This window comes from Bos javanicus, chromosome 13, assembly GCF_032452875.1.
Source record: "Bos javanicus breed banteng chromosome 13, ARS-OSU_banteng_1.0, whole genome shotgun sequence".
Taxonomy (NCBI): domain Eukaryota; kingdom Metazoa; phylum Chordata; class Mammalia; order Artiodactyla; family Bovidae; genus Bos; species Bos javanicus.
Window position 1 is genome coordinate 53152968 of NC_083880.1, and position 25478 is coordinate 53178445.

The 25478-nt window shown below is 49.4% G+C and overlaps 1 protein-coding gene across 2 annotated transcripts; it reads left to right on the forward strand.

The window, feature by feature from the left end:
- Positions 1-3651: 3651 nt before the first annotated feature.
- On the forward strand, positions 3652-24746 carry PDYN (prodynorphin). 2 transcript variants are annotated; one of them, XM_061436765.1, is made up of 4 exons: positions 3652-7489; positions 10644-10769; positions 21050-21197; positions 22502-24746. In XM_061436765.1, the coding sequence occupies exons 3-4, from the start codon at positions 21069-21071 to the stop codon at positions 23147-23149; spliced, it is 777 nt and encodes a 258-aa protein (XP_061292749.1). In that variant the 5' UTR covers positions 3652-7489; positions 10644-10769; positions 21050-21068; the 3' UTR covers positions 23150-24746. The 2 variants fall into 2 exon arrangements, with proteins under 2 accessions (XP_061292749.1, XP_061292748.1); XM_061436764.1 differs by lacking the exon at positions 3652-7489 and having other exon boundaries at positions 7552-10769.
- Positions 24747-25478: the final 732 nt, after the last annotated feature.

Genomic DNA, 25478 nt, shown 5'->3' on the forward strand with positions numbered 1-25478 from the left:
TTTAAAGGGAAGTCAGGAACTGGGCTTCCCAGCTGCCCTTCCTGTGACTTTCAATATTCCTGGATGTGCCACAGAACTGGGGCTGTGAGGTGTGCATCGGAGGGCTTATTTGCATGTATGCTGCTGTGGTTACTCTGTATGTTCATGTGGGGGTGGGGAGGTGTGTGTGTGTGTGTGAAAGAGAGAGATAAAGAAAGCGGGAGTCTGGGGGATGTGATTATGTTAGTTTATGTGTCACTCTGTCGTTCCTATCCAAATGTGTGTATATTTGGTGTGACTGTGTGTGTAGGGGCCTGAGGATCTCTGGGTGTGATTTCTGAATACCTTTAATGGGGGGAGGAATCTAGATGTTTGGTTAGAAAATGATAAATGTCAGTTGGTTAGGATGATGGAAGCTGTTTCATGGCAGGTGTTTTGATCCTGCTGTGATGTAGGAGAAGAAAGAGAAATGCAGGTTAAATCACTATCAAACCTTTAAACTTTTTCATCTTGAAATGGGGAAGATTATAATACTAGTAATAATAATGATGATCAGATCAGATCAGATTAGTCACTCAGTCATGTCCGACTCTTTGTGACCCCATGAATCACAGCACGCCAGGCCTCCCTGTCCATCACCAACTCCCGGAGTTCACTCAGACTCACGTCCATTGAGTCAGTGATGCCATCCAGCCATCTCCTCCTCTGTCATCCCCTTCTCCTCTTGCCCCCAATCCCTCCCAGCATCAGAGTCTTTTCCAATGAGTCAACTCTTCACATGAGGTGGCCAAAGTACTGGAGTTTCAGCTTTAGCATCATTCCTTCCAAAGAAATCCCAGGGCTGATCTCCTTCAGAATGGACTGGTTAGATCTCCTTGCAGTCCAAGGGATTCTCAAGAGTCTTCTCCAACACCACAGTTCAAAAGCATCAATTCTTCGGCGCTCAGCCTTCTTCACAGTCCAACTCTCACATCCATACATGACCACTGGAAAAACCATAGCCTTGACTAGACGGACCTTTGTTGGCAAAGTAATGTCTCTGCTTTTGAATATGTATCTAGGTTGGTCATAACTTTCCTTCCAAGGAGTAAGCGTCTTTTAATTTCATGGCTGCAGTCACCATCTATAGTGATTTTGGAGCCCAGAAAAATAAAGTCTGACACTGTTTCCACTGTTTACCCATCTATTTCCCATGAAGTGGTGGGACCGGATGCCATGATCTTCGTTTTCTGAATGTTGAGCTTTAAGCCAACTTTTTCACTCTCCACTTTCACTTTCATCAAGAGGCTTTTGAGTTCCTCTTCACTTTCTGCCATAAGGGTGGTGTCATCTGCATATCTGAGGTTATTGATATTTCTCCCGGCAATCTTGATTCCAGTTTGTGTTTCTTCTAGTCCAGCGTTTCTCATGATGTACTCTGCATATAAGTTAAATAAACAGGGTGACAATATACAGCCTTGACGAACTCCTTTTCCTATTTGGAACCAGTCTGTTGTTCCATGCCCAGTTCTAACTGTTGCTTCCTGACCTGTATACAAATTTCTCAAGAGGCAGATCAGGTGGTCTGGTATTCCCATCTCTTGAAGAATTTTCCATAGTTTATTGTGATCCACACAGTCAAAGGCTTTGGCATAGTCAATAAAGCAGAAATAGATGTTTTTCTGGAACTCTCTTGCTTTTTCCATGATCCAGCGGATGTTGGCAATTTGATCTCTGGTTCCTCTGCCTTTTCTAAAACCAGCTTGAACATCAGGAAGTTCACGGTTCACATATTGCTGAAGCCTGGCTTGGAGAATTTTGAGCATTACTTTACTAGTGTGTGAGATGATAGCAGTTAAAAAATGAACAGTATTGTAGAACTAGTCATACTAGGTCCGTTTAGAGAGTGCTTAACTCTATGCCCTCTTATATGTTTTAGCTGTGTTCTCAACACATCTCTGTACTGCCCTCACACCCACTTCATAGAAGAGGGAGCTGGGCTCAAGTAACTTGCCCAGGGCCATGCTGTTGGAGGAGCAGAGCCAGGAAGAGAACTCTGGTCTATCTGACTCCAGAGACTGAACTTTTCCCATCTGCACCAACCGCCGCCATCCCCCAGCTCTAGCCAAGCCTCAGACCTGGCAGGGTGAGCCCCAGAATGTGAAGTGGAGGTAGGGTGAGCTGGCAGGCAGAACAGAGTGATACAGTGGGAGCAACTGAGTTCTAGGCTCAGCTGGCTGTGCAACTTTAAGACAGTAGCTCCTCCTCCCTGGACCTCAGAATTCCCATCACTAAAATGACAGTTCAGATTCATTGGTCTGATAGGTTCCTCTACTGTGTGGGCCACAAGGCAGGGCTTGGGGGCGGCCCCCACCCCACCTGGGGAGTGTTGACCTGGATGAAGGCTCGAGGCAGGGGATGTGGGGCAGGGAAAGTGGGGGCGGGAGGCAGAAGAAGAAAGAAGACGTGTGTCTGCCTGGCCTATGACACTCTCTTCTTTCTTTCCCATATGCAGTGTGTGTGCCTGCTTGGCCTCAGCTCCCAATCCCCCTCCTTCTGCTTCTTTATTATGTACCTTCCTGGACTGCAGAGCTGAAAACTGTTTCCCTCAGATGCCTGTGAAGCTACTATATTCTGCCAATAGCTAGACTTGTGTGAAGCCAACATGACGGAATGAAATGGAGGCCGTCTTCCCACTGCTTTGGTCGCTTCCTCCAGCCAGAGCAGACATGGAGTGGGGGGTCTGCAGCAGCATCTCAGAGCCCAGTGTCCACCCCAGGGGTGCTGAGAGGCTGTAGTGGTGGCTCCCTGGTCCCAGCTTCGGGACCCCTGGATTATAAGGTCGTTGTGGTTCTTCAGCTCATGCCATGCCGGGATAGCATCCTGTTGGCTTGCTTTCTGTCATGTGGCTGGAGGCCTTGCAGTGCTCTGGGAGACCCAGTCTACTCTTCCAGCAGTCCCGCTCTACCTATCCCCCACCCCCAGTCCCTGTCAACACCTTTTAAAATTCCCCAATTCCCTATGTTGAATTTGTTTGTGCTTATAAAAGCCTGGACGTTTCCTTCTTTACGGAACCTGACCAATCACCATGGTGCACCCCTACACAGTCTCCAAAACCCGGCTCCTGGTCTCCAGCTCTAGCATGATTGACCTCCACTGCCGGGTTGATGTGGGTACCTCTCCTCTTGGCCAGAGGGACCCAGCTCCTCCACAGTCACCCCTATCTTAGACTTCCCCACATGACAGTGAAATTTCCTGTTTACTTTCTGTCATCCCCACTGGACTGTGACTCCCAGAGGTGGGGACTGGGTCTTCTCAGCCATGCATCTGAGTGTTTAGCAGAGAACCTGGCCTCTGGCAGGCACCCTGGGAGCATTTTATGGAATGAATGCAGAGAAGGTAGCAACTTGTCAGTTCAAAAGGATTTAGGAGAAACTGTGATTCATAGATTGAGGGGGAAAAAAGCAATTTAACCTTCCCCTTTGGCAAAAAGAAATTCACTTCTTATTAAGAGCTGTTATTAAAAGCAATGTACCTGGTGGAGCTCATGGCTGATGAGGGGCAGCTCTCAGATCAAGGGTCTCATTTCAGGTCTAATATCTGGGATCCCTTCATGGACCTGTCCTCCTGCTGGTGCCCAGGCTGCTCTGGAGGAATTTTGGAACTGACGGCCAGATTGATGAGGGAAAACAGCTCTGGCTTTTGAGGCAGAAAGAAAGTCCTGGCTCTGCCACTCACTAGTACTGTGACCTTGGGCAAGTGACTGCACTGCCCGAGTTCAGTCTCCATCTGCAGAGTGGTGCTGATGACATCTACATGATAGGGTTGTTGTGAGGGGCAAATGTGGTTTAGAAGAAGCACCTATGACTGAGACATCACCTGATATATGGTGGCTGGGAGAAGATTTCAGTGACTTGAGATTTCGGGCTTTTCCCTTTCTCATTTGGGCAAAAACGGTTCCCACCACTGACCTCTTGTTGGACTGAGGCTGAGGTCAAGGGGTCCCCGCATGTGGTTATGAGTATGAGGCCTACAGTTCTGGATTCAGAACACAGGAAAAGGGTGGTCTGTTCATCCTAAGCGCTGACTGGACTCTGGCTCAGGACCTGTTCCCAGGTGGTTTGGAGTGACAGAGGAGCATCATGGGAAATAGCACAGCAGAGAGGGTCACGCTTTGGAGAGGTGTCAACTTCAGGGTGAGTCCTGGCTCCACACCTGACCCGCTGTGCTCCCTGAAGTAGTACCTGTGCTACTTCACCTCTCTGGACCTCATTTTCTTTATATGCAAAGTGGGACTTACAGTGCTTCCCTCATAGGGCTGCTGGGAACTTATTAAAGATAATTTATACCTGATCCTGGCATCTTGCCTGGCACAGTGAATAATGGCATCTACGCACCTGCTGCTTATGGGCATCAGTGAAGAAGGAGTTCACAGCATGGGCTTTGGAGTCAGATTAACTTGAGCTTGGTTCTCATCCATCTGAGAGCTGTGTGCCCTTAGCTGAGTCACTGCCTCTCTGAGTGCCGCTTCCTTTGACGGAAGAAGATAGTAATGGCACCCACCCTGGGGGTTTGCTATGAGGATAAGATGATGTCACACGTGGAGACGACTCACTGGGGTGTGGGGCATCAGCAGATGCATGACAACTATTAGCTGGAATGATAAACTTCCACACCCAGCTGAGGCGAAGCAGGAGAGAACGGGAGGTTTGGCCCATTGGGAAAGGGACATTCTCTCCAGTTCCAGTTCATCTCGGCTGCTGGCATCTGTCTGCACTCTTGGCTGAGGGAAGACAACACAGCTTTCCCTCTGCCTTCTCATTGCTACTGCAGAGCTTTCCTCCCCAGAAAAGCAGGCACCTGCTTCCCCAGCCCTTTCCTGCTCCCTCCATTCTAAGTGTTTTTAAGTGTACAACTTATAAATACATTCCTAATGCTGGGTAGCCATCATCACTATCCATTTCCAGAACTTTTTTCATCCAAACAAAAAGTCTGTGATGTTTAAGCACTATTTACACCTCCTCCCAGCCCTTAGTCGGAGAAGGCAATGGCACCCCACTCCAGTACTCTTGCCTGGAAAATCCCATGGACAGAGGAACCTGGTAGGCTGCAGTCCATGGGGTCGCTAAGAGTCAGACACGACTGAGTGACTTCAATTTGACTTTTCACTTTCATGCACTGGAGAAGGAAATGGCAACCCACTCCACTATTCTTGCTTGGAGAATCCCAGGGATGGCGGAGCCTGGTGGGCTGCCGTCTATGGGGTCACACAGAGTCGGACACGACTGAAGTGACTTAGCAAGCAACCAGCCCTTAGTAACTTCTATTCTATTTTCTGTCATTATGAGTTTGCCTATTCTAAATACCTCTAAATATAGACATAGAATTATACAGTATTTGTCTTTTTTGTTACAGGCTTATTTTACATATCATAATGTTTCAGTGTTCATCCATGTTGCGGCAAGTATCAGAACTTCAGTCCTTTTTATGGCTGAATAATAGTCTATGACACTTAGAGACTACTCCATTCATCTGTTGATTGACGCTGGTTTGGCTCTTGTGAACAATGCTGGTGTGAACTGGTGTACCAGTATTTGTTTGTGTCCCTGTTTTCAGTTCTTTCTGGCATACACCTAGATGCAGAATTGTGAGGCCCTATGGTGATTCTATATTTAATATTTTGAGGAACCACCAACACTTTTTCCACAGCAGCTGTACTGTTTTACACCCCCACCACCACAATATGCCTGCCTTCATAGTCTCCACTGCACCAGCATGTACACAGGTAACAAGCAGACAAACGGACATCTCTCATCAGCCAGAGACAAACACCACGAAGAGAAATAGAGCTGGGCAAAGGATCAGGGTTGATGGGGCAAAGGGTGGGCAAGGGGCCTGTTTGAGGAAGTGAAGTTTAAGCCAAAACCTACATGAAGTGATGGAGTGAACAGGAAGCCAAGAAGTGTTCCAGATGGAAGGCACCGCACAAAGTCTCCGATGCAGAAACGTGTTCGGTGTGTCTGAGGAGCAGCCAGGAGCCGAGGTGGCTGCTGAGCAGTGAGTGGGCATGAAGTGGGAGGTCGGCAGAGAGAAGGCCCTGCAGGGGAGGAGTGTGGAGTGTATTCCAAGTGAGATGAAAACTACTGGAGTATTTTAAACAAAAGTATAGTATAATCCCAGGGGTGGGGGAGCCTGGCGGGCTTCTGTCTATGGGGTCGTACAGAGTCAGACATAACTGAAGCGACTTAGCAGCAGCAGCAGCATAGTATAATCTGAGTTACATTTGTGAAAGTATCTCTCAGGTTGCTGAAGACCCAAGTAATAGGTAGGGGCTAAAGCTGGAAGGAGGGGCCAGTGGGGCTGGGGCTGTCATCCATGACAGAAGTGATGGGGACCAGACCAGAGCGACAGAGCCACAAACAGTGAAGACATCCAGTGACTTGGATGTGGGGCCAGAGAAAGAGAGCAGTCAAGGATGGCTTCTCAACTCTCCCTGCTTCCAGGCCTCTGCCCACAATGCCCTTCCCTCCCTTTGCTGGACAATTCCTACTCCCACACCAGCTCACCTGGCTCTCACCTCCCAGACTCGGCTCCCCCACCCCCACCCCCCACCAGGCTGGGTTGGGAGCCCTTCTTCTGTCTTCCCACAGTGATCCTGGTCTTCCAGACCTGTACTCATCACACCTCTAAGAATGGCCTCTTCCTACAACCGGCCCCCAGTCGATCACGAGCATAGAGAGGGCAGAATTGCATGCTGTGCATTGCACTTCTAGGGCCAAATGCACTGTTACATTTCAATATGAGAGTAAGAGAGAGAGAGACTGAGCATTGCTCCACCTCAAGCACAGGCCTGGACTTTGTCTGTCCCGTGGCAGCCATGCAGACATGGCTCCCACAGCCAGCAGCTGGTGTGGGTCCTCTGAGAGCCGTGCCAGGCACACTGTGAAGACTGGAAGCCAAGCAGAGTGTGGGGACTCAATTCCCTGGAATCCTCCCGAATAACTCATGGTCAGCGGCTCCCACCTTCCAGGGCAACAGGTGGATAAAGGAAAGACACAGATCTTCGTGAGTGAGACGGAACCAGGGTGGGGAAAGGCTGGGAAGTAGTTCAGCTTGGGTCAGGGCACAGGCCTGAAGTTCATGGCTTGGCTTGAGGCCATGCAGGCGGTGCTCTGCTATGTTCTATCTGCACGACTTTGAACCTTCACACAGCCTCTGTCCCCTAAAGCAGGGTAGGGATAGCATTCTAATTGCAGGGCTGTTGGGAAAAATCAAGTGTGTTAATAACTGTGAACAGTTGACAACAAGGCCTGGCATGTAGGGTGGCCTTAAGATGCTGCCTTTATGTTTTCACTTTTCTGTCTCCTGCCAAGTTCTTTCTTATTCCTCCCTAACAGAATGGTTTGAGGGCTGGTGGTTACAAATGCCTCTTTCTCTTCTGCCTTTGATTTTGGTTCCTGTCAAGATCTGAATCAGAGACGTGTGCCCTGAAGACACGGCAGAGATCGGGGTACTCCTGACCCTGCACAAGGTGGGTGCTGTCCCCGGTCTCCAGAAGACTTGGGGGCTCAAGGAGGCCAGGTATCCACCAGTCATCACCAGAGTAAGCGGGGGCGTCGGGATTCGAGCCCAAGTTAGCTTGTTCCAGTTCTATGGTTTCCCATCCCACGTGCTGCTGCCGTGGGGTCTGTGATGTGATGGAGCATCTCTGAGCCCAGAGCGGGGGAGTTTTGTGACAAGCTCTTCTAGGATAGGGGAGAAGGCTGTTCCTGGCCTTGTCCTGTATGTGCGTAAAAGAAGGAAAAGAAAAGCAAGTGAATGAACTATTTGCTCTCAAGGCTGACAATAGACCCTGGGGGTGAAGGATAGGAAACATTAATGACTTAAAGCAGGACTATTCATAGCATCTCCATGCCTGCTGTTCTTACTTCTCTTTATGATGAACAAAAATCAAGAGAAGCCCTATGCCTCTATTCTTCCAGTGCCTGCTGGCTTTCAGGAATGGGTATCCCATGTCTTAGGGCCTTTGTCTATTCAAGGTTATTACCAAGAGCTTCTAGAGGTAGAGCCAAGGGGGAGGAGGTGATGGTGAGCAGGAAGAGGACAGAGCCACTGGGGTGAGGACTTGGCCTTGGGGGTAAAGAAGCTACTGCAGGTCCCAGATACTCAGGTGGCAGTGAGCAGCCTCTTAGCCAACCCCTCTGGGTTGCCAGGTAGGGAAGCAGCCTGAGGTGCAGCCACTCACTCACTCAACTGGAGTACCCCGGGTCTTTGCATCTGCTGTCAGCTCCAACACGCTGTTTGGGAAAAGGGACAAATACAGAAAGGAGGACAAGATCAGATCCCAAAGAGTCCTCTCTGGAAGGGAGGAGGGAAACCTCCTCTCAAGGCTGGAGGGGGATGTGAGGGAGCTGAGCTTGGGGGCCGAGGGACTGGGTTCAATTCCTCCCCTTTCCCTGTGTGTCCGGGGCCTCCCTGAACTTCAGCTGCCCAAGGGGTTCAAGGATGCACTGTGGTATCCACACCCCCTGTTTGCTTGTTGTGAGGATACAATGAACAGTGCAGAAGTGTCTGAAACATTGCCGGTGCCCAGAGAACAGCCCCTTGCATCTTCCAGCTTGTAATGAACCAGGTGCCGAGAGAAGATGATGCCCTGGAGAACCGTGGGGGTGTCAGAGCAGGAATGACGTTATTGATCATCAGGACCCATGGTCATGCGCGCTGTGGCACATCTCTTGTTTCAGCCTCACAATATCTAGATGCTGCTATCCCCATTTTATAGATGAGCAAACTGAAGCCGAGCCTGGAAACTTGTCTAGGGCCTCTCCCCTCGTAAGCAAGAGCTGGGAGTCCAATCCACAACCTAAATAGTATTAGGTGCAGCCTCTGCTACACCGTGCAGATGGAGGGACAGTCCCAGGGAAGGCAGCTCCTGCCCCCAGCCCTCCAGGGTAGGCAGAGTCAAGGCTTCACGTCCAAGGAAGGGGTCAGATGAACCTGAGTTTGGATCCTTGCTTGGTGACTTACTTGCTGTATGTCTCTGAGCAAGTTTCTCAGCCCTCAAGCTTCCTTTCCCTCACCTGCAAAATGGGAATAATATTCACTACCTGGCCAGGTCATGGAGATTAAACCGAGCAACACTGGCTAACTGCCCAATACAGCATAGGTTCCTGTGAAATGGGCAGCCCCCTCCTGACCTCTGAAACAACTGTGCTGCCCACCATAAACTGCTGCTCTGCTGCTGACTGAGGGGAGAAGCGCGTTCTCTTCCAAACTCGGAGATCCCCTATATGCTAGAAGGTATCTGGAGTCACAAAAGGCACAGTCTTCAAACTGCTCCCTGCACAGGCTGAGGGTGCCCACGAGGTGGGTTTGCTCCCCGCCCATAGTGCATGCAAAGGCACACTGTAGCCCAGATTTTGAGGAGGATTTCATGATATTCATTCTGTGTTGCTGCCAGAGAAAAATAAACCGTGGCTCCTGGCTGCTGGGGAAGGGCTGTGCTTCTGCCAGGGCTGGTTGTGCCTGGCACCAGCTCAGGCATGTACCAGAGTCGACTGTCAGTTGCAGGCAAATGTACACAAAAAAACATTCCAGCACACACATGCGCCAGCCGTGCACGGAGCTGCCACAGCACGCAGCCCAGGGCCGCTCACGCCCCTGCTGGCTTCCTCTGCCTCTTCCCTTTCTTCTCACAGGACTCATAGCCTCTGTCTCTGCATCTGTTTGTCGTGTGGCTCTTGAGTTTGTCTTCTGCCCTGGCTTCTTTAGCTCGCTTCCTCTGACTGTCTCTCTGTTTCGACCTGTCTCTCCGGGTTTCCTCTCTCTGATAGTCGACCCTCTCCTTGTGTCTCTGTGTTTGACTCCTTCTTCCCTGCTTTGTCTGTATCGCTCCCTGTCTTCTGACATGGTCTCTCTCTGTTACTGATTCTCTCTGAATCTTTGTTTTGCTCTCTGTTTCTTTGACTCTCTCTCTCCCTCTGTCTCCTTCTGTCTCTATGTCTGTCTGAATCTCTCTGTCTCTTATCTGTTTGTCTGTCTGACTCTGTGTCCATCTGTCTCTGTATCCCTCTGACTGTTTCTGTCTCTTGTCTCTTTCTGTCTTTATATCTGTTTTTCTGTTCCTCCCTCTCAGTCTCCCTCTGTCTCTCTATCTCTGTCTGACTCTCTGTGTGTCCATCTGTCTATTTATCTCTCTGTCTCTCTCTGACTCTGTCTCTTGTCTCTTTCTGTCTCCATATCCGTTTGTCTGTTTCTCTTTCTCGGTCTTGATATCTCTCTCTCTCTCTGAGTCTCTCTCTGTCTCTCTAACTCTTCCTGGCTCTGTCCTTCCCCACCTCTCTCTCTTTTTTTCTGTGACACTCTCCTGGAAATGCATCAAAGACTGAAGTGGCCGGATTTCAAGTGACAAACAGCACTACACACAGGATCCTCCCCTCTCCCAACGCGGCTGCCTTCCTCCCCCACATCCCCTGTCACGAAGAGAAGCCTATTGTGTGGGGCCCAGGGAGTTCGAGTTGAAGGGCCCGGGGGTCTGCGCCTCTGACTGCTCTGAGCTACTTCCCCATTGGCTCTGAGCAGCCTGTGCTGAGCAAGGGCTGAGCGACAGGGGGAGGCTCTAGTCCATAAAAAGGGGGCCGAGGCACCAGAACTGCCATTCTGAGGGGCTTTGGCTGTGCTCACAGCTGCCTCTTTGACACCTCCTTCTGAGCTGGAGTCAGGACAATCCCTGAGTCTTGGACCAGTCACCTGCTGCCACCACCGTCCGACCTGCTGGGCCTGAAGCTGCTCAGGGACAAAGAGGAACACAGGTAATATCCAGGGGGTGCTGCAACCCTCTCTTGGTTTTATTTATTTTTTCCTGATTCTCTGAACCTGGAGAAGGTGGGAGCTTGGGCTGGGGAATTTCAGGTTTGGTTCTGACTGTCCGGCAGAGGTAGTAAGAGTTATGCGGTTAGTTTACAAAAGCCAGATCAGTGCGAGACAGACTGCTCTTCAGAATTTCCTTCTCTGTACAGCCCTGTCTTGAACAGGTGGGTTGCTCCCTCCCAAGAGGACCACCCCTAGGTTTTGTCTGCGGGGTGCTTCTTCCTCTGGCAGGCTGCCTCCCCACAGCGGTGTCCATGTGAGAGCAGGATGCCCTGGATGAAAGAAATGAAAGGTTTAGCTCATCAGGGTAATTTTAAAGGTCAGTGATTCTCACTGGACTTACAGAACAAGAGCTTGGGGACATTAATGAGATGTCAGAGCTCTGGCATTTACCATGTATCATGTACATCAATGTATAACCAAGTTCAGCCTTTTCATTCTTTTTGGATCGTGTTTAATTGCTGACAGGGTGCTGGCTTGAGGGCTTCCTATGATGTGATTTTACACAGAAGTGAAGTTTGGGGTTGTTTTGTTGGGAGGGAACAGGCAGAGAGAATGACAGCATGCCAGGAGACATGGGCATAGCAGGATATTTCTTGTCGGTCTTACTTTGAGAGGACTTGTTGCTTTCTTGTAAATTATAGGCAGGGAGTCAAGGCTAGGTGGGGAGGAAACTCAGATGGGAAAGACATTTGCTCTGGTAAAAAGATATCTGCATTCAAAGAAAGTATTATTGAATCTCAAAGTTTGACTTGCAAAAAAGGCTGGTGAGCTTTGGGGGTTGGTGGGGGGGAACTTGCTGATGACTCCCAGATTGAATAGTAAGTTCTGTGACCTCAGACTTTTTTCTGGTTATCTTTTATATAGAATCTCTCCAAGCTTTACAAACATTCCTTAATTAAACCTCCAAGCTTCCCAAGAGAAACAACCTCTTCAGGTTATTGGATCTGATTTCAGTTCCCTTCCCACAGACCAAAAGTCTTCATTACCATTTTTTTCCCCAAGGGTTGGGAAAATATACAAGTCTTGTCTTTCTAATTTGACAGGCTTTCCAGTGAAGATCTGTTGCCAAACGTTACAGCATGTCAATCCTCTTCTCTGCATTTTCTCCCCCTGCACCCCTGAGCCACCGCTGCACCTTCCATCTCTTTCCCTCACCTTCTCCCCCCCAGGCCCCCCCCCACCTTGTCTTTTGTTCTATTTTTACAGGTCATTTATCTCCAGGCTTTGAGATCTGCGTGGGGGAGCTGTTGCAGCAGCCCTAGCCGGGGGAGCTGTGCTGCCTGGGGGAGGTTGCTGAAGGGATCTCAAGCCCACTGCTTTGCCCCAGAGGAGCTAGAGGTGTGATGGGTGGCAGGTGAATCCCGTGTTTCCACTACAGCTGGGAGGGGATAACCACAGAGACTTCTTAGCAGAATCTAGCACGTTTTTTAGTAGAGTGGGCAAAGGGACCAGCTCTGAGGCTTGTCCCCTTAAGCATATGGAGAGGAATTAGGGTCTTGAAGAGCCAGGAGATTTTCATTTGACATCTAAATGAGCATCTCACAACACCCAAGACAGTGTTGGGTTCAAGTCCCAGATCCACCACTCATTTGCTGTGTGACTGGGCACAGTAGTGCTCCCTACTGAGCAATTGCTCCTCTGGGCAATAAGGACAGTAATTTTACCTCCTGAGGTTATTGTGAGATTCTCACGGAATAGATACAGTAAGATGCCTGGCATTTAGTAGGTGCTCAGCAAATGCTCCTGTGACTCCTCAAGTTTTCACTGTTCAAAGTGTCAGAAATGGAGCCATCCCCGCCCCCCAGCCTATCATCCCACTGCATCACGCTGTGTGCTACAGCCAGGAAATGTGATGTAGTGTCTAATACTTCTGTTTGTGGGGCTGGCACTCCCCTCCCTGCCCCCTCCCTTCTCTCCACACCAACAGAAGACTTTTATGTCTTCAGCTCCTGCCTCAGGCTTGAAGTGTCTTCTTGATTGATCCTCTCTCCCACTCCGCCCACTGCCCACTTCTCGGGCCATTCTTGCACAATTATTGTATTTATTAGATGTCTTCCATCTTCTAAGCGGGATCAATAGTTGGTGATTTGATTCCATCGCATGTCTGAGAAAGTGCAGTCAGCTAGCTGATATCTTTCATCGTTTTCCCTCATCCTAGCCCATAAATGTTGGCTAATCTCACTGGATCTGACAAAGGGCTAAAACGATTTCACTGCGACAGAGTTGGCCTTTGTGACAGACAGTAAACATCGGAGACACTCAGGTAAGCCCAGGATCAGGCCCTGGAGATGGAGAAGTGTCCCTGGCTACTATGAAGTTAGATGTCATTAATCCCTCCAGCCTGGGTCCAGATGGAAGCTCCTGGGGGCAGGGCAATGGCCCAGGGCCATGAAGCACATCTCTTGGCTCAGGAGGCCTCTTCCTGGATCTTTCCAGCCATCCCCCTGGCCGGAGTGGTTACGGCAGGTCACAGGCTTGCTCACCAGGGCCAACGTGTTCATCAGCATTGGGTCCCTTGGCCTATTACTGGACAGTTTGATTTAACCTGACAAGAGCTTACAGAGCAATCATTGTGTGATTGGACCTCTGGTCCACTGGCCACTGGAAATGCAGGGCAGAACAGAGGATTGAGGGAGAAGGGAATTGGTGTTTGTGATTCACATAGGAGGTCAACCTCCTGATCAAGGTCCACTTGCTCTCTGCTTTCTCTCCATCCCACCTCTTGTCCCCTCTCCTCCGCCTTCCTCTTCTTTGTACCTTCTCCCTCTCATTCCCGTTCACCCTCTCCCCATTTCTGCGTCTCCTCTGTATTTTCTTCTCCCTCATGGCCTGTCATCTTACTCTCTGCTTTTCTAGGCACTTCATCTCTTTCTCTCCATATGCAACCCTTAGCCACTCTTCTTACTTCTCATCCTCTCTTCCCTCTGTCTGTCTTTTCACCTCCATCTCTCTGTCCACCCTCCACTGCTTTTCTCTCCATCTCTTAATTGCATCTGATAACAAAGGGTCAGAATTCCATAGGAATCCTGCTCTCAAAAGGCATTCTTTCAAAACTATACTTAATGATCCAGTCATGACCATGGTTTGCAGGGTGGTCCCTCTGTTCAGCCTCTAGGTTGATGATCCATTCTTTGTTAATGACTCTAAGGGCCTAACAGAAGTGCCGTTTTCCAGTCTGGGGTGGGGGGATTCTGCTAGCCAGCCCACTGGAGACCCACAAAGGTGAACTTTATGTATTTTTGAGTGGGGTCAAAGTCCTGGAACAGTCTGGTCTTCAGGACCGTGATCAAGCCTAGAGTTCAGGTGGTTTGCGGAGCAGAGTCTCAGGCTGGCGCTAAGCAGCCTGCGCCCTGTGCCCTGGCCTCTTGGCCCAGTCATTTTGTTTCTCCAAGCCTCTGTTTTCCCACCGAGTAGATGAGCTAATAGTGCCCAGGCTACCAGAGGCTACTAAAGGATGTTGATGAGATACAGGCCTTTGCTGGGCCCTCAGAAGGCCATGAGGAGGACTGAGTTCTGTCTCAGCTACACACCTGCTTAGGCGTTGGGGTGGGGGGTGGGGGGCTCTGTCACATGGTCCTCCCTCTTCCACCAGGAGCCTGAGCCTATAATACTAGCACCACCCTGGAGGGTCCATGGGAGACTGGGGTCTGGCCCAAACTGGCAGCGCAGCGCTTGCTGGAGTCGTGGCCTGGGTGTGGGAGGCTCCAATTCTGTCTCCATTTCCCTCCTGACTCATGTTGTGACCTTAAACAAGTGACTTCATTTCTACCTTTTCCCATTTCCTCTTCTATCAAATAGGGATAATCATATGCGATAAAGTGCTCAGAGAGATAATTGTGATGTTAAATCAAGCCATTATTATTCCTTGCTGGCTTTTTAAATGAAAATGCTCACTGCTCCTCAGAGCCCTCTAACTATAAGGTAGAAATATTGAGAGGGGAGAAGAGGGCAAGCAGTCCCTTACCTTTGAAGGAACTCTGGGCCCTTGGTGAAGAAAGATCTATGGTGCCCTGGCCTTTACTGGGTCCGTCCAGGGGTCCGAATGGAGCCACGATGGCAGGCGACACACAGCCCATTGACAGATGAGAAGACAGGGGCTGGGAGGAGGGGGTGATTAGTCTCTGATTTCCCCAAGAAAATCAGCTTCAAAACTGTTAGAATAATTAGAATTATAAAAGGGCTATAAAATAATGAAAGCAGGGATCAGCAAGCTTTTTCTGTAAAGGACTAGACGGGAACACTTTTGGGCAGTCTGGTACCTGCTTCAGTGCTCAGCTGTGCTTTTGTCACAAGACAGTAAAGAAACAGGATGGTGTATGAATCAGGGTTCTCCAGAAACAGAGAATGCAATGGCAACCCACTCCAGTACTCTTGCCTGGAAAATCCCACGGCCGGAGGAGCCTGGTGGGCTGCAGTCCATGGGGTCGCTAAGAGTCGGACACGACTGAAGCGACTGCGACTTCACTTTCACTTTTCACTTTCATGCACTGGAGAAGGAAATGGCAACCCACTCCAGTGTTCTTGCCTGGAGAATCCCAGGGACAGAGGAGCCTGGTGGGCTGCCATCTATGGGGTCACACAGAGTCGGACACGACTGAAGTGACTTAGCAGCAGCAGCAACAGCAGCAGAGAAACAGAAATGGTAGGATGTGTACATATAGAGAAAGATTTATTAGAGGGAGTGGATCATGTGATTATGGAGGCTGACGAGTCCAAAATGTCCTTTTCCCTTAGGAGAGAGTCACCCTTCTCCCCAGCCAGCCCCTGCTTTCCTGGCTGGGCTGTCACAATGTGCTTCCTAAACTAGCAAGTGCAGAGGTTTTCCTTTGGGAGGCCCTTCGGAGGCTCCTTCAGCATAGATATCTCTGCAAGCCCCATACCTCGGCCCCGTCCCCGGGGTCTGTGCGCTGACTCACTGCCCCTCGAGCTCATTCAGCAGACTCACTTCCGCGTCTCACACAGAGTTGAACAGCAAAGTTCCTTTTCTCCTGACTCCTCCCAAGTCGGGGATGAGCCGGCAGGGCTATCTCTGATGTATGACTTCCAAGCTAATCCTCACAGCAAAGGCGAAAAGGCTCCCGGGGGACTCAACTGACGTTACTCAATAATTTGTTTATCCTACACAAGGAAGGAAGCAGGGTTGTTTAGGAAAACCTCAGGGCTGATGTGTTGCTGTTAGACACCAGAGAGATCCATTCGAAGGTCTAACTCTCCCCCTTACAAGCCAAGGAAACCTGGGCAAGGAACTCCTCTCTCAGCCTCAGTCTTGCCCCACATGCAGTGGGTATGCCAGCGTGAGTGTTGTGGGGGTGAGAATAACACGTGTAAAGTGGTAACACACAGCCTGGCACTGAGTAGGCTCTGTTATTGGATTGATGAACACAGAGCTCTCAACCCATCAGTACATAGTAGGGTCTCTGAAGTGAAGTGAAGTCGCTCGGTTGTGTCCGACTCTTTGCGACCCCATGGACTGTAGCCTACCAGGCTCCACCATCCATGGGGTTTTCCAGGCAAGGATACTGGAGTGGGTTGCCATTTCCTTCTCCAGGAGATCTTCCTGACCGAGGGATTGAACCCAGGTCTCCCACATGGTAGGCATTGTAGGCAGACGCTTTACTGTCTGAGCCACCTAGAAAGATCAGTAAGGTCTCTACTCATGGCATTTAATTCGTTCAACACCTTTTTTTTGTTTGTTTCTCCGATGTTCTAGGTCCTATGTTATTACCCCTTTTTGCCTTTTTCGTTTCCATCTCCTGTAGCCCAAGTGAAGTTGGAATGGATCCTTCATACTCCCCGTTTCCTCCTCTGCCCCCATCCGCTCTTTCTGCGTCTTCCCCTCGACAGCCTTGCCTCTCTCTCCTCTGCTTCTCTGTGTCTCTGCTTTAGCTACTACTTCCCCCTCTCTCTCCCTGTTCTCTGTCTTTGACTGGTTTTCACTTCCTCCCTGTCCCCTCCTTCCCTTACTTCACTCCCTTGGTCTGATTCCCCTTCTTCCTCTCTCCCCTTTCCACTCTGCCTCTTCTCTACCCTGGGTCTGCCCCCACCTCTCCCCATGGTTTCATTAACACCTGCTGAATTTCTTTAGCAGGTATTGGTTTTAGAAGTCCTATGGATCAGTGGGGTTTCTCTGGGGGCACAGAAGTGTGAGTCAGAAAAATTCAAACTGGGTTTCTGAGAGATCCAGGGTTGCCTGTTATTCATTCTACACATGTGTAGAATGTTCTTGTTCCTATTCTAGCTCTGTGTTCGCTGCAGGGGACATCATCGTTCATTCATTCATTTAACAATCTAACTTCCTTAGTTTTCCCATCACATTAGAATGAAATGCAAGCTGCACGTTGGCCTGCAAGGTCTGACACCACGTGGCCTCTGCCCACATCTCCTCTCTCCTCCCTGTGCTGTTCCTTGTCATCCTCACACACAGCCTCTCTCACCTCAGGGACTCTGCACTTACAGAGTCTGCCCTGGCAGGGAACTTAGAAGGAGGCAGTTGTGTGATACACAGAGAACTTTGAGCAGTCAGAGAAGCCTAATCTAGACAGACTTCCTGAAGGAGGTAACTAAGATTGAGTTTCAAAGAACAATGAGAGGCAGGCAGGTCAGAGGGAGACGGGAGTGCGGAGGTGGTGATAAATGTGCAAAAGTTTGGGGGACAGGGCACAGAGGGCATTTCTTGTAGAACTGCAGGTGATATGGTCAGGCCCAGATCAGACGGAGCTCACACCCAGCCTGCCTGCGTGTCCTTGCTGGGGTTCCTTGCTAAAATGGTGTGATCTCTCTGTGCCTCTACTTCCTCACTGTAGAATGGGGAGAATATCAGTTCCAGCCTTAGGGGGTTGTTACAAGCACCCCTTATACTGAGACACATACAGGACTCAGCAGAGGGTCCAGTACATGGTTAGCTGGTCAATGGCGGCTCTCCTCGGCAGGAAAGCCCTGGACAGCCTGGCTAAGGGGCAGGTCCTCTCAAAGGTGATGGAGAAGCTGAATGCAGGGCAGGGTGCAGTCAGACTGGATTCAGAATTGTCCTCTGGGTGCTTGTGCAGGGTTCTCGGGGGGCAAGATTAGAGGCAGTTCTGGAAGCAGGAGGAAGGAGCTGGAGGCTGGGGTGCCTTGAAGGAGCTGGGGCCATACCTGTTGGTTAGGAAGGTGGGCTCTGGAGCCAGACTGCCTGGGTGCAAATTCCAGCTTTTCTGCTAACTAGCTCTAGAGTCTTTGCAGGCGTCTTAACTCAGTTTTCTCCTCTGTGAAGTGGGCATGACAATAGTACCCACCCCACACAGTTGCTGTGAGTATAAATGAGTTCATTCATGAACGTTACTCAGAACATCATGAATGCTCACCAACCATCAGATTGGCTAGAATGATCATTGCTAAATATAAAGGAAATGGATGAAAGGAAGGGATATTGTCACTGTATTTGTGTGGGACGGTGAGATCTCAAATCCAGCTTCCTACTGTAGCCACTGACAGGAAGCTTCCGGCCAGGAGAGAGAGGGTGGTGCTGCTGCCCGTCCCCAGTGGATGAGCAAGACCTTGCTAATCTTGTACCAGGCCAGCCCAGCCATCGCTGATAGGAGGAAAACATGAGCTGCTGCTTTATATCTGCACATAAATAGCACAGCTCACTGACCTGGAACCCAAATCCGCTCAGCAGTTGATAGAGCATGAGAAAAACTCGAGGAAGGAGAGAGGCGTGGGATGGACCCAGGCCCACCTACGTGAGGTTTATTCTCTGAGCTTCTGTACCTAGGAGAACAGAACTAGCCCAGCCTCAGATGAGCCTGAGTTCTCACCTTTGATCGCTGTGTGGCCTCAGGAGATTTGCCAAGCCTCTCTGAGCACCAACTTTCTCATATACAAAGTGGGGATAAGAAGGCCCACCTCTTACACTTGGCAGGTGGGTTGGGAATAATATGCAAGTAAAAGCCTTGTGCATGAGGCCCTCTGGAGGGAGGTTCAGCTGTTAATAAATCAAAATGGTTCTAGAAACTGTAGTCATTACAAGCACACATGTGGTGAGTCCAAGAGAATGGGCCTACACCCCACTTTCACCACTCACTGGAGGGCACGGGGAACTCACAGAACTGGAAGTGTCCTTCTCCCTGGGCATGGATGGATGAGACAACAGACGTAGGGGCTCAGTCAAGGCCCGAAGCACAGGAGGGGCTCCATCGATGGTGGCCCGGCTCCTCGTCAGGCATGCTTTAGAGGGAAACCTCTTATGTGCTCTGAGACCAGCTCTGGGCTATGGCATGGAGCCCTGGAGCCACAGGTGGAATGTTATAACTCCCCCTCATCACCTGAGCAAACAGGGCAATGTGCAGGAGGATCTGGGGGATGGAGCGGGGAGGGAGGAGACAGCTGTCTCTGAGAGCAGTGATGGAGGCAGCAGATTACAGAGACCAAGCTGGAGAGAGTGTTACAGCCCTGCCCATTTCCAGCTCTGTGCTCCTACTTGGCAGCTTTGCATCTTGATATTTGGTTTATAAGGAGTTAACTATGAAAGGAACAGCCTTTAATAGACTCTTTGCGAAGCATTAATTCATCTGCTTAGGATTTATTGAGGGCCTGCTATCTGCTGGTCAGATTTGTGCGTGCTGGGTTATAGTGGGAAACATGCCAGTTAAGGTCTGTGCCTGCAGGGAGCTAATATTCTAGGGGAGAGATGTAATAAACAATGACAAGCATCGAACAGTAGGATAGTCTGAGATGGTGAATGTTCCGATGAAAACAAAAGCACGGGAATGCAAGAAAACCAGGAAGCCATGCTAAACCCTGGGGTCAGCCAACACCTCCCAGGGGATGTGACACTGAATTCCTTTAGTTACAGGAGTGAGCCAGGTAGAAATCTGAGGCCACAGTACCACAGATGGAGAAACAGGGAGTTCAAAGGCCCTGAGGTAGGGGCAAGCCTGGCATGTTTGGGGAACACAGAGAAAGTGTTTCAGAGATGAAAACAAGTCACAGCTCCTGCCTTCGTGGAACCAAAGTTTAAAGACTCACATACATAGTTACTGAGAAGTGGAATAGTTTAAAGGAGGAGGCACAAATCTCGGGAAAAATACAAGAAGAAACACCCCTTCCACGTAAGAGATCAGAGAAAGCTGCCTGGAGGAGACGACATCTACTCTAGGGCCAAAATGACACATAACAGGGGAGGACAGGAGGGTTTTCTAGGAAGAGGATTTTCTAGGAGGATTCTCTGGCCCTAGCATGTGCAAAGGGCCAGAGGTGGGACAGGTGCCGCTCCATTCATTAGGGGATTTACAAGTAGCTAAATGTGGTCAGAATACAGAGTTGAAGAGCTGGCTATAGGGTCAGAATTGAGGGTGTCTCTGACATTTAGTACTTCCCTGGTGGCTCAGATGGTAAAGCATCTGCCTACAATGCGGGACACCCAGGTTCAATCCCTGGGTTGGGAAGATCTCCAGGAGAAGGAAATGGCAATCCACTCCAGTATTCTTGCCTGGAAAATCCCATGGATGGAGGAGACTGGTAGGTTACAGTCCTTGGGGTCACAAAGAGTTGGACATGACTGAGCATCTTCACTTTTCTGACATTTAGCAGAAGGCCCAGCCTGACCCAATCCAATGGTTCTGATCCCAGAATTGATACACCAAGAAGGGCATGTCAAGGTGGGCAGGAGGGACCAGCAAATGAGTGGAGGCAGGGGGGCCAGCATGGAGATTGGTGAAGGTGGAGCCATGGCAAGGAGGAGTGCTGGCATGGGGAATGCCCACAGCAGAAAGGACTGGGCTGGGGCCAGCCTGGGGAAAAGGGGAAACGGGTAACGGGTAGAAGCTTCAGAGGATGCAGAGAAACAGATAACCACGTCTGGCTTGGTGAATGGTCAGAGTGGGTTTTGATTCTTGTCCACTTCCTGGCTGTGTAAGCAATCACTTCCCCTCTCTGAGCCTCCACTTTCCTATCTGTCTAACAGTACAACCCACATTAAGAGCTGTTGGGCAGATTGAATGTGAGCATGTAGGAAAGCTCTTAGTACACTGCTGGCACTCAGCATGTTAGTTCCCTTCCTTGACCACTGGCCTTGGGCACCCACTGCTCCTCCATAGGCCTGTATTCTTGGCTGTAGAATGGGAACACGAATGGTTGCCTTGCAGTGCAGTGCTGCCAGCGAAAGTTGGCTTTGCAGGCTAAGGACACACTGCACAGAGTAGGCGATCACAGATTTCCTTTCCTCTTTCTCCCTCTCCAGCAGGAAAAGCCAAGACAGAATGGTGTGGCAAGGTCTGGTACTGGCTGCTTGCCTGCTTGCACTCCCCTCTGTCACAGCGGACTGCCTGGCCCAGTGCTCCCTGTGTGCTGTGAAGACCCAGGATGGGCCCCAACCCATCAACCCCCTGGTGAGTTTCAGGCAAGGCTCCTCAATGCCAAAGTGCATGGAAGGGGCAGTCTGTGTGTGGAGCCCAGAGAGGGAAGGTAGCAGGCCTGGGCAGCTGTGAGCCTGTTCTGTAGACTCATCCCAGAATGTGAAGACTACGTGCTGCCCTGTGGTCAGTCTGGGCAGCTAGGGACAACTGTTTTCCAGACTCATGTTCCCTCTCTAGACCTTACCACCATAGGCTCACTCAGGTCTGGGAGCAAAGCTCAGGTTTCCAGGGAGCCTGTTGCCTGATAACAAGGAGTGTCATTTATGAGGTGATGTTGACTTTGGGTATTGGCAACCCAAGATGAACTTTTCAGGGCTTCTCACAACCAGGCTGATGGGCACTCCCAAATATAGTCAATCTCATGGAAGGAGCTCTTTACACCACCACTTGGCTGGCCTTGCTGGCTATACTTTGCATCAAGCCCCTCCCTGTGCCTCTCCCACAACAGCAGACAGCTGTAATAAAGGTTCAAGGGTGTGGTGGACAGAACATGGGCTTTGGTTCTGCCAATTTCTAGTTCCATGACACTGGAACCCCCTCTCTGAGCCTCAGTGTCCTTGCATGCAAAATGGGAGTGATTCCATGAGCTGATGATGCAAAGTATTAACTCTAGCCACTCTTCACTGAGATGCGCACAGCACACCATGTGCTGCCCATGTATTGGTCTGATCTCAGAAGTGCCCAGTGCTTAAGTATGGTGATTCGTGGCATTAGAACGTGGGTTCAAGTTCCAGTACTGTCTAGTATTGTCATTGTGGTCACTGTCATTATCAACACCATCGTCATCATGTTTGACTCCTCCCTACTTTTATGAAGTATATAGTCATCCCAGGTTTGGTGAGCCTTTAAACAACTCCTTACATGTGTTCTTTCCACCATTCTGCATTGCTTCTATTCCTCTGTGTAAAGTGTGTGCAGCATCCTTTATACCCAGGAAAGGTTGAGGGAACTAACTAGTCCCTCTGGAGTCAGAAGCAGAAGATTATGGGTGAGCCCAGCAGAGCACTATGGGAAGATTTTCCTTCCAATTTTGACAGTGTCATCTGTAGCCATGGGCCCTTGGAAAAGCTGGTTCATCTTTCCTCATCCTCCACATGGGCATAAAGTCACTTACCTTTAGGCACCATTGGGAGCATGAAAGTGGGTGGCCTGCTGCTTAGTAATGGTTTTTTCATTTTCTCAGACACTGGACAGGGGGCTCTCTGGAGCAGGAGCTTATGGCTTGATAGTTTGATGGAGGTGGCATTACCACTGTGGTCTTTTGGGGTTTCTTGCAGGTTTGCTCCCTGGAATGCCAGGCTGCCCTGCAGCCTGCTCAGGAGTGGGAGAGGTGCCAGGGCCTTCTGTCTTTCCTCACTCCCTTCACCGTTGGGCTCAATGGCAAGGAAGACTTGAAGAGCAAGACAGTTTTGGAAGAGTCCAGCAGTGAGCCAGCCAAGCACATCAGGCCCTACTTGAAGGAACTAGAGAAAAACAGATTCCTTCTCAGCACCCCAGCAGAGAAGAATGCTCTGAGCAGCAGCCTGGTGGAGAAGCTCAGGGGTCTCTCTGGCAGGTTGGGGGAGGATGCAGAGTCTGAGTTGATGGGGGATGCTCAGCTGAACGATGGTGCCCTGGAGGCTGAAGCGCGGGATTCCAATGAGGAGGAACCCAAGGAGCAGGTCAAACGCTATGGGGGCTTTTTGCGCAAATACCCCAAGAGGAGCTCAGAGGTGACCGGGAAGGAGGCTGGGGAAGGGGAGGGGGGTGAGGTGGGCCATGAGGACCTGTACAAGCGCTACGGGGGATTCTTACGGCGCATCCGTCCCAAGCTCAAGTGGGACAACCAGAAGCGCTATGGTGGCTTCCTCCGGCGTCAGTTCAAGGTGGTCACTCGGTCTCAGGAAGACCCCAGTGCCTATTATGAAGAGCTTTTTGATGTGTAAACACCTCCCCATCATGAAGTTGAGTCAGGAGCTTTCCATAATGCCCTGGAGCTTGGAGTGAACTCATTCATCTGCCCCTATGGTCCCCATTCCCCGTGCTCAGTTCAGCATTGTCTACAAGACTTCCAAACCTTGTCTGCCTCTCTTCTGCCCAGATGCAGTGTTTGTCTGGGTCAGTGAGGAGGGAGGAGAGACATTTCCCTCTCCAATAGGCTTAGTGCTTGGCTTCAACCCTACATCTCTAAAACTACCACCAGCAGCAGCTTTGCTATCAATTCCCTTGATATGACTCCCCAGTCCCAGGAATCCAGACTGACCTCTTTATCCCTCTGGATCTATGATCAAGTATTCTGATCAATGCCCCTCAGAAGAAAAATGAACATTCCCCTCCCATGCAGATATATATATATATATATATCTTTCTATATAGATAGATAGCATAAAACATATAAAAGGTAGAAATTTAAAACAAAATAGATATATAAAAAATCCTAACAGTTTATTCTCAAACCTCAAAAGCTCTCCCTACTATGGAGACCACGCTTTAGGCAAAAAGCTCAAACACTGCTTTTTATTGGAGCAGGAATTCCTACGCTACAGAGTTCGGTCTCCCAGTGGATTAAATGTTCAGTCAGTGTACTCTGAGTTTGCGTTGTTTAGAAACACACCTTTTGAAGAACCTGGTTCCTGGACTCCAGTCCCTGTTGATACCCTGGACAGCACCCAACTTCTCACAGGAGAGGATGGGAGTGAAAAATCTTTTTCCAAAATGGTTAATGAGAGCCGCTCGCCTTCTGAATGCTGAAACAATCAAGCAGGAGTGAGACAAACCAATTTGTTCTGTGCAACAGATTCAAAATGTGGACCAGTTCCCTCAGCCCTCATTAAACTAATTAAACTGATCGGTATCACACTCCAACCCCAGGATGAACTGACGCTGAGTCAAGTTGATGAGGTTAAGCACAACCATGTTCTTGAGCAGCTGAATCCGCCGCCAAGAGTCCAAGCCATCTGGCCAAACATATGCATTGGGCCTTGGGTAAGGGAATCCAGAAGCAACAGCTAGAAAGAGGAAAAGGCCCTCTTTAGCTCCCATGGCGATTCTTTCCTCTTAATGCCTCAAAATAAAACTAGAAAGAGGAATGAAATGATTAAGTGCTTGAGGCCAAATGAGTTGATTCAAATAACACAGAAGCAGAGGAAGCAATCTTAACCTAAGTCCTCTCCTGTCCTCTCTCTCTCCCTGTCTCTCTGCCTTCCTCTGTCCCTGTCTGTCTCTCAAACCTCTCTCTCTCTCTTCACTGTCCCCAGGAATTATGGTTCGGTTTGTGGATCCAGGAGTCTGGTCTAGATGGGGAGGAAATGAACTTGACTTTGGTTATTTTGTATAAGATGCTACTGAGCACACTTCTTCATGCATAACCCTCAGGCCTCTCATGATGTTCTGAAATGTATAGATTGTTTTAGAATTATTTTGTGTGTTTTTCAACATCCCATTTTTTCAACTTACTTGGAATTTCCTTAGTTCTTAAAACAGGCTTGTGTTATTTCCAACTCCTCCAGTACAATAAATAAAAAAAAGATGCTGATAACTTGGGCTCTGTGTGTGTGTGTACCTTAGTCCCCAAGAGTAATAAGATCCTTTTCAGAAAAGAGTGCTGGGGAAAGGGGGAAAAAAAAATATATATATATATATATATACACACACACATACACACACACATATTCAAGTTGAAGAACTAAATGTAGGCTAACAGAAAGAGCACAAACTTCAGACTACCCTAGTCCTAATTTTGAAATCTGTTTGAACTTAGGTAAGTCACATGACCTCTCTGAGCCTTTGTCCCCTCCTCCGTAGAATAAAGATGAACAATGCCAGTTTTGTAAAGTGGCTGTGAGGGTCAGGTGTGATCACATATGTAAAGCTACTAGAACATGGTAGGCACTCAGTAAATGAGGGTTTTCTTTCTTACACTGCCTTAAGGAATGGTGACAAAGCTCAAACATCTGGCAACACAGTGGGGAGAGAGAAGAGGGGTGCTGTCTCCCGTGCTGCATGACCAGGCTGGAGGGCAAATGTCTCCAGACAAGGGGGAGTGTCCTAGGGATGAAGACTACTCTAGGAAATGTGGGCACAGTGTCCTTTACTAAAATGATATCTTTCATTAAGCAACATAGATGAGATGTCTTTAATTAAGACTGGAAGATTCAGTGGCTACCGACCTATGGGTTCTGCTTGGACACTGGTTTTCTGAGTAAATTCATAGAAAATGCAGAGTCAGGGAGATCTCATTCATTTCCTCAATTATTCAACAAAGTAGTAACTGAA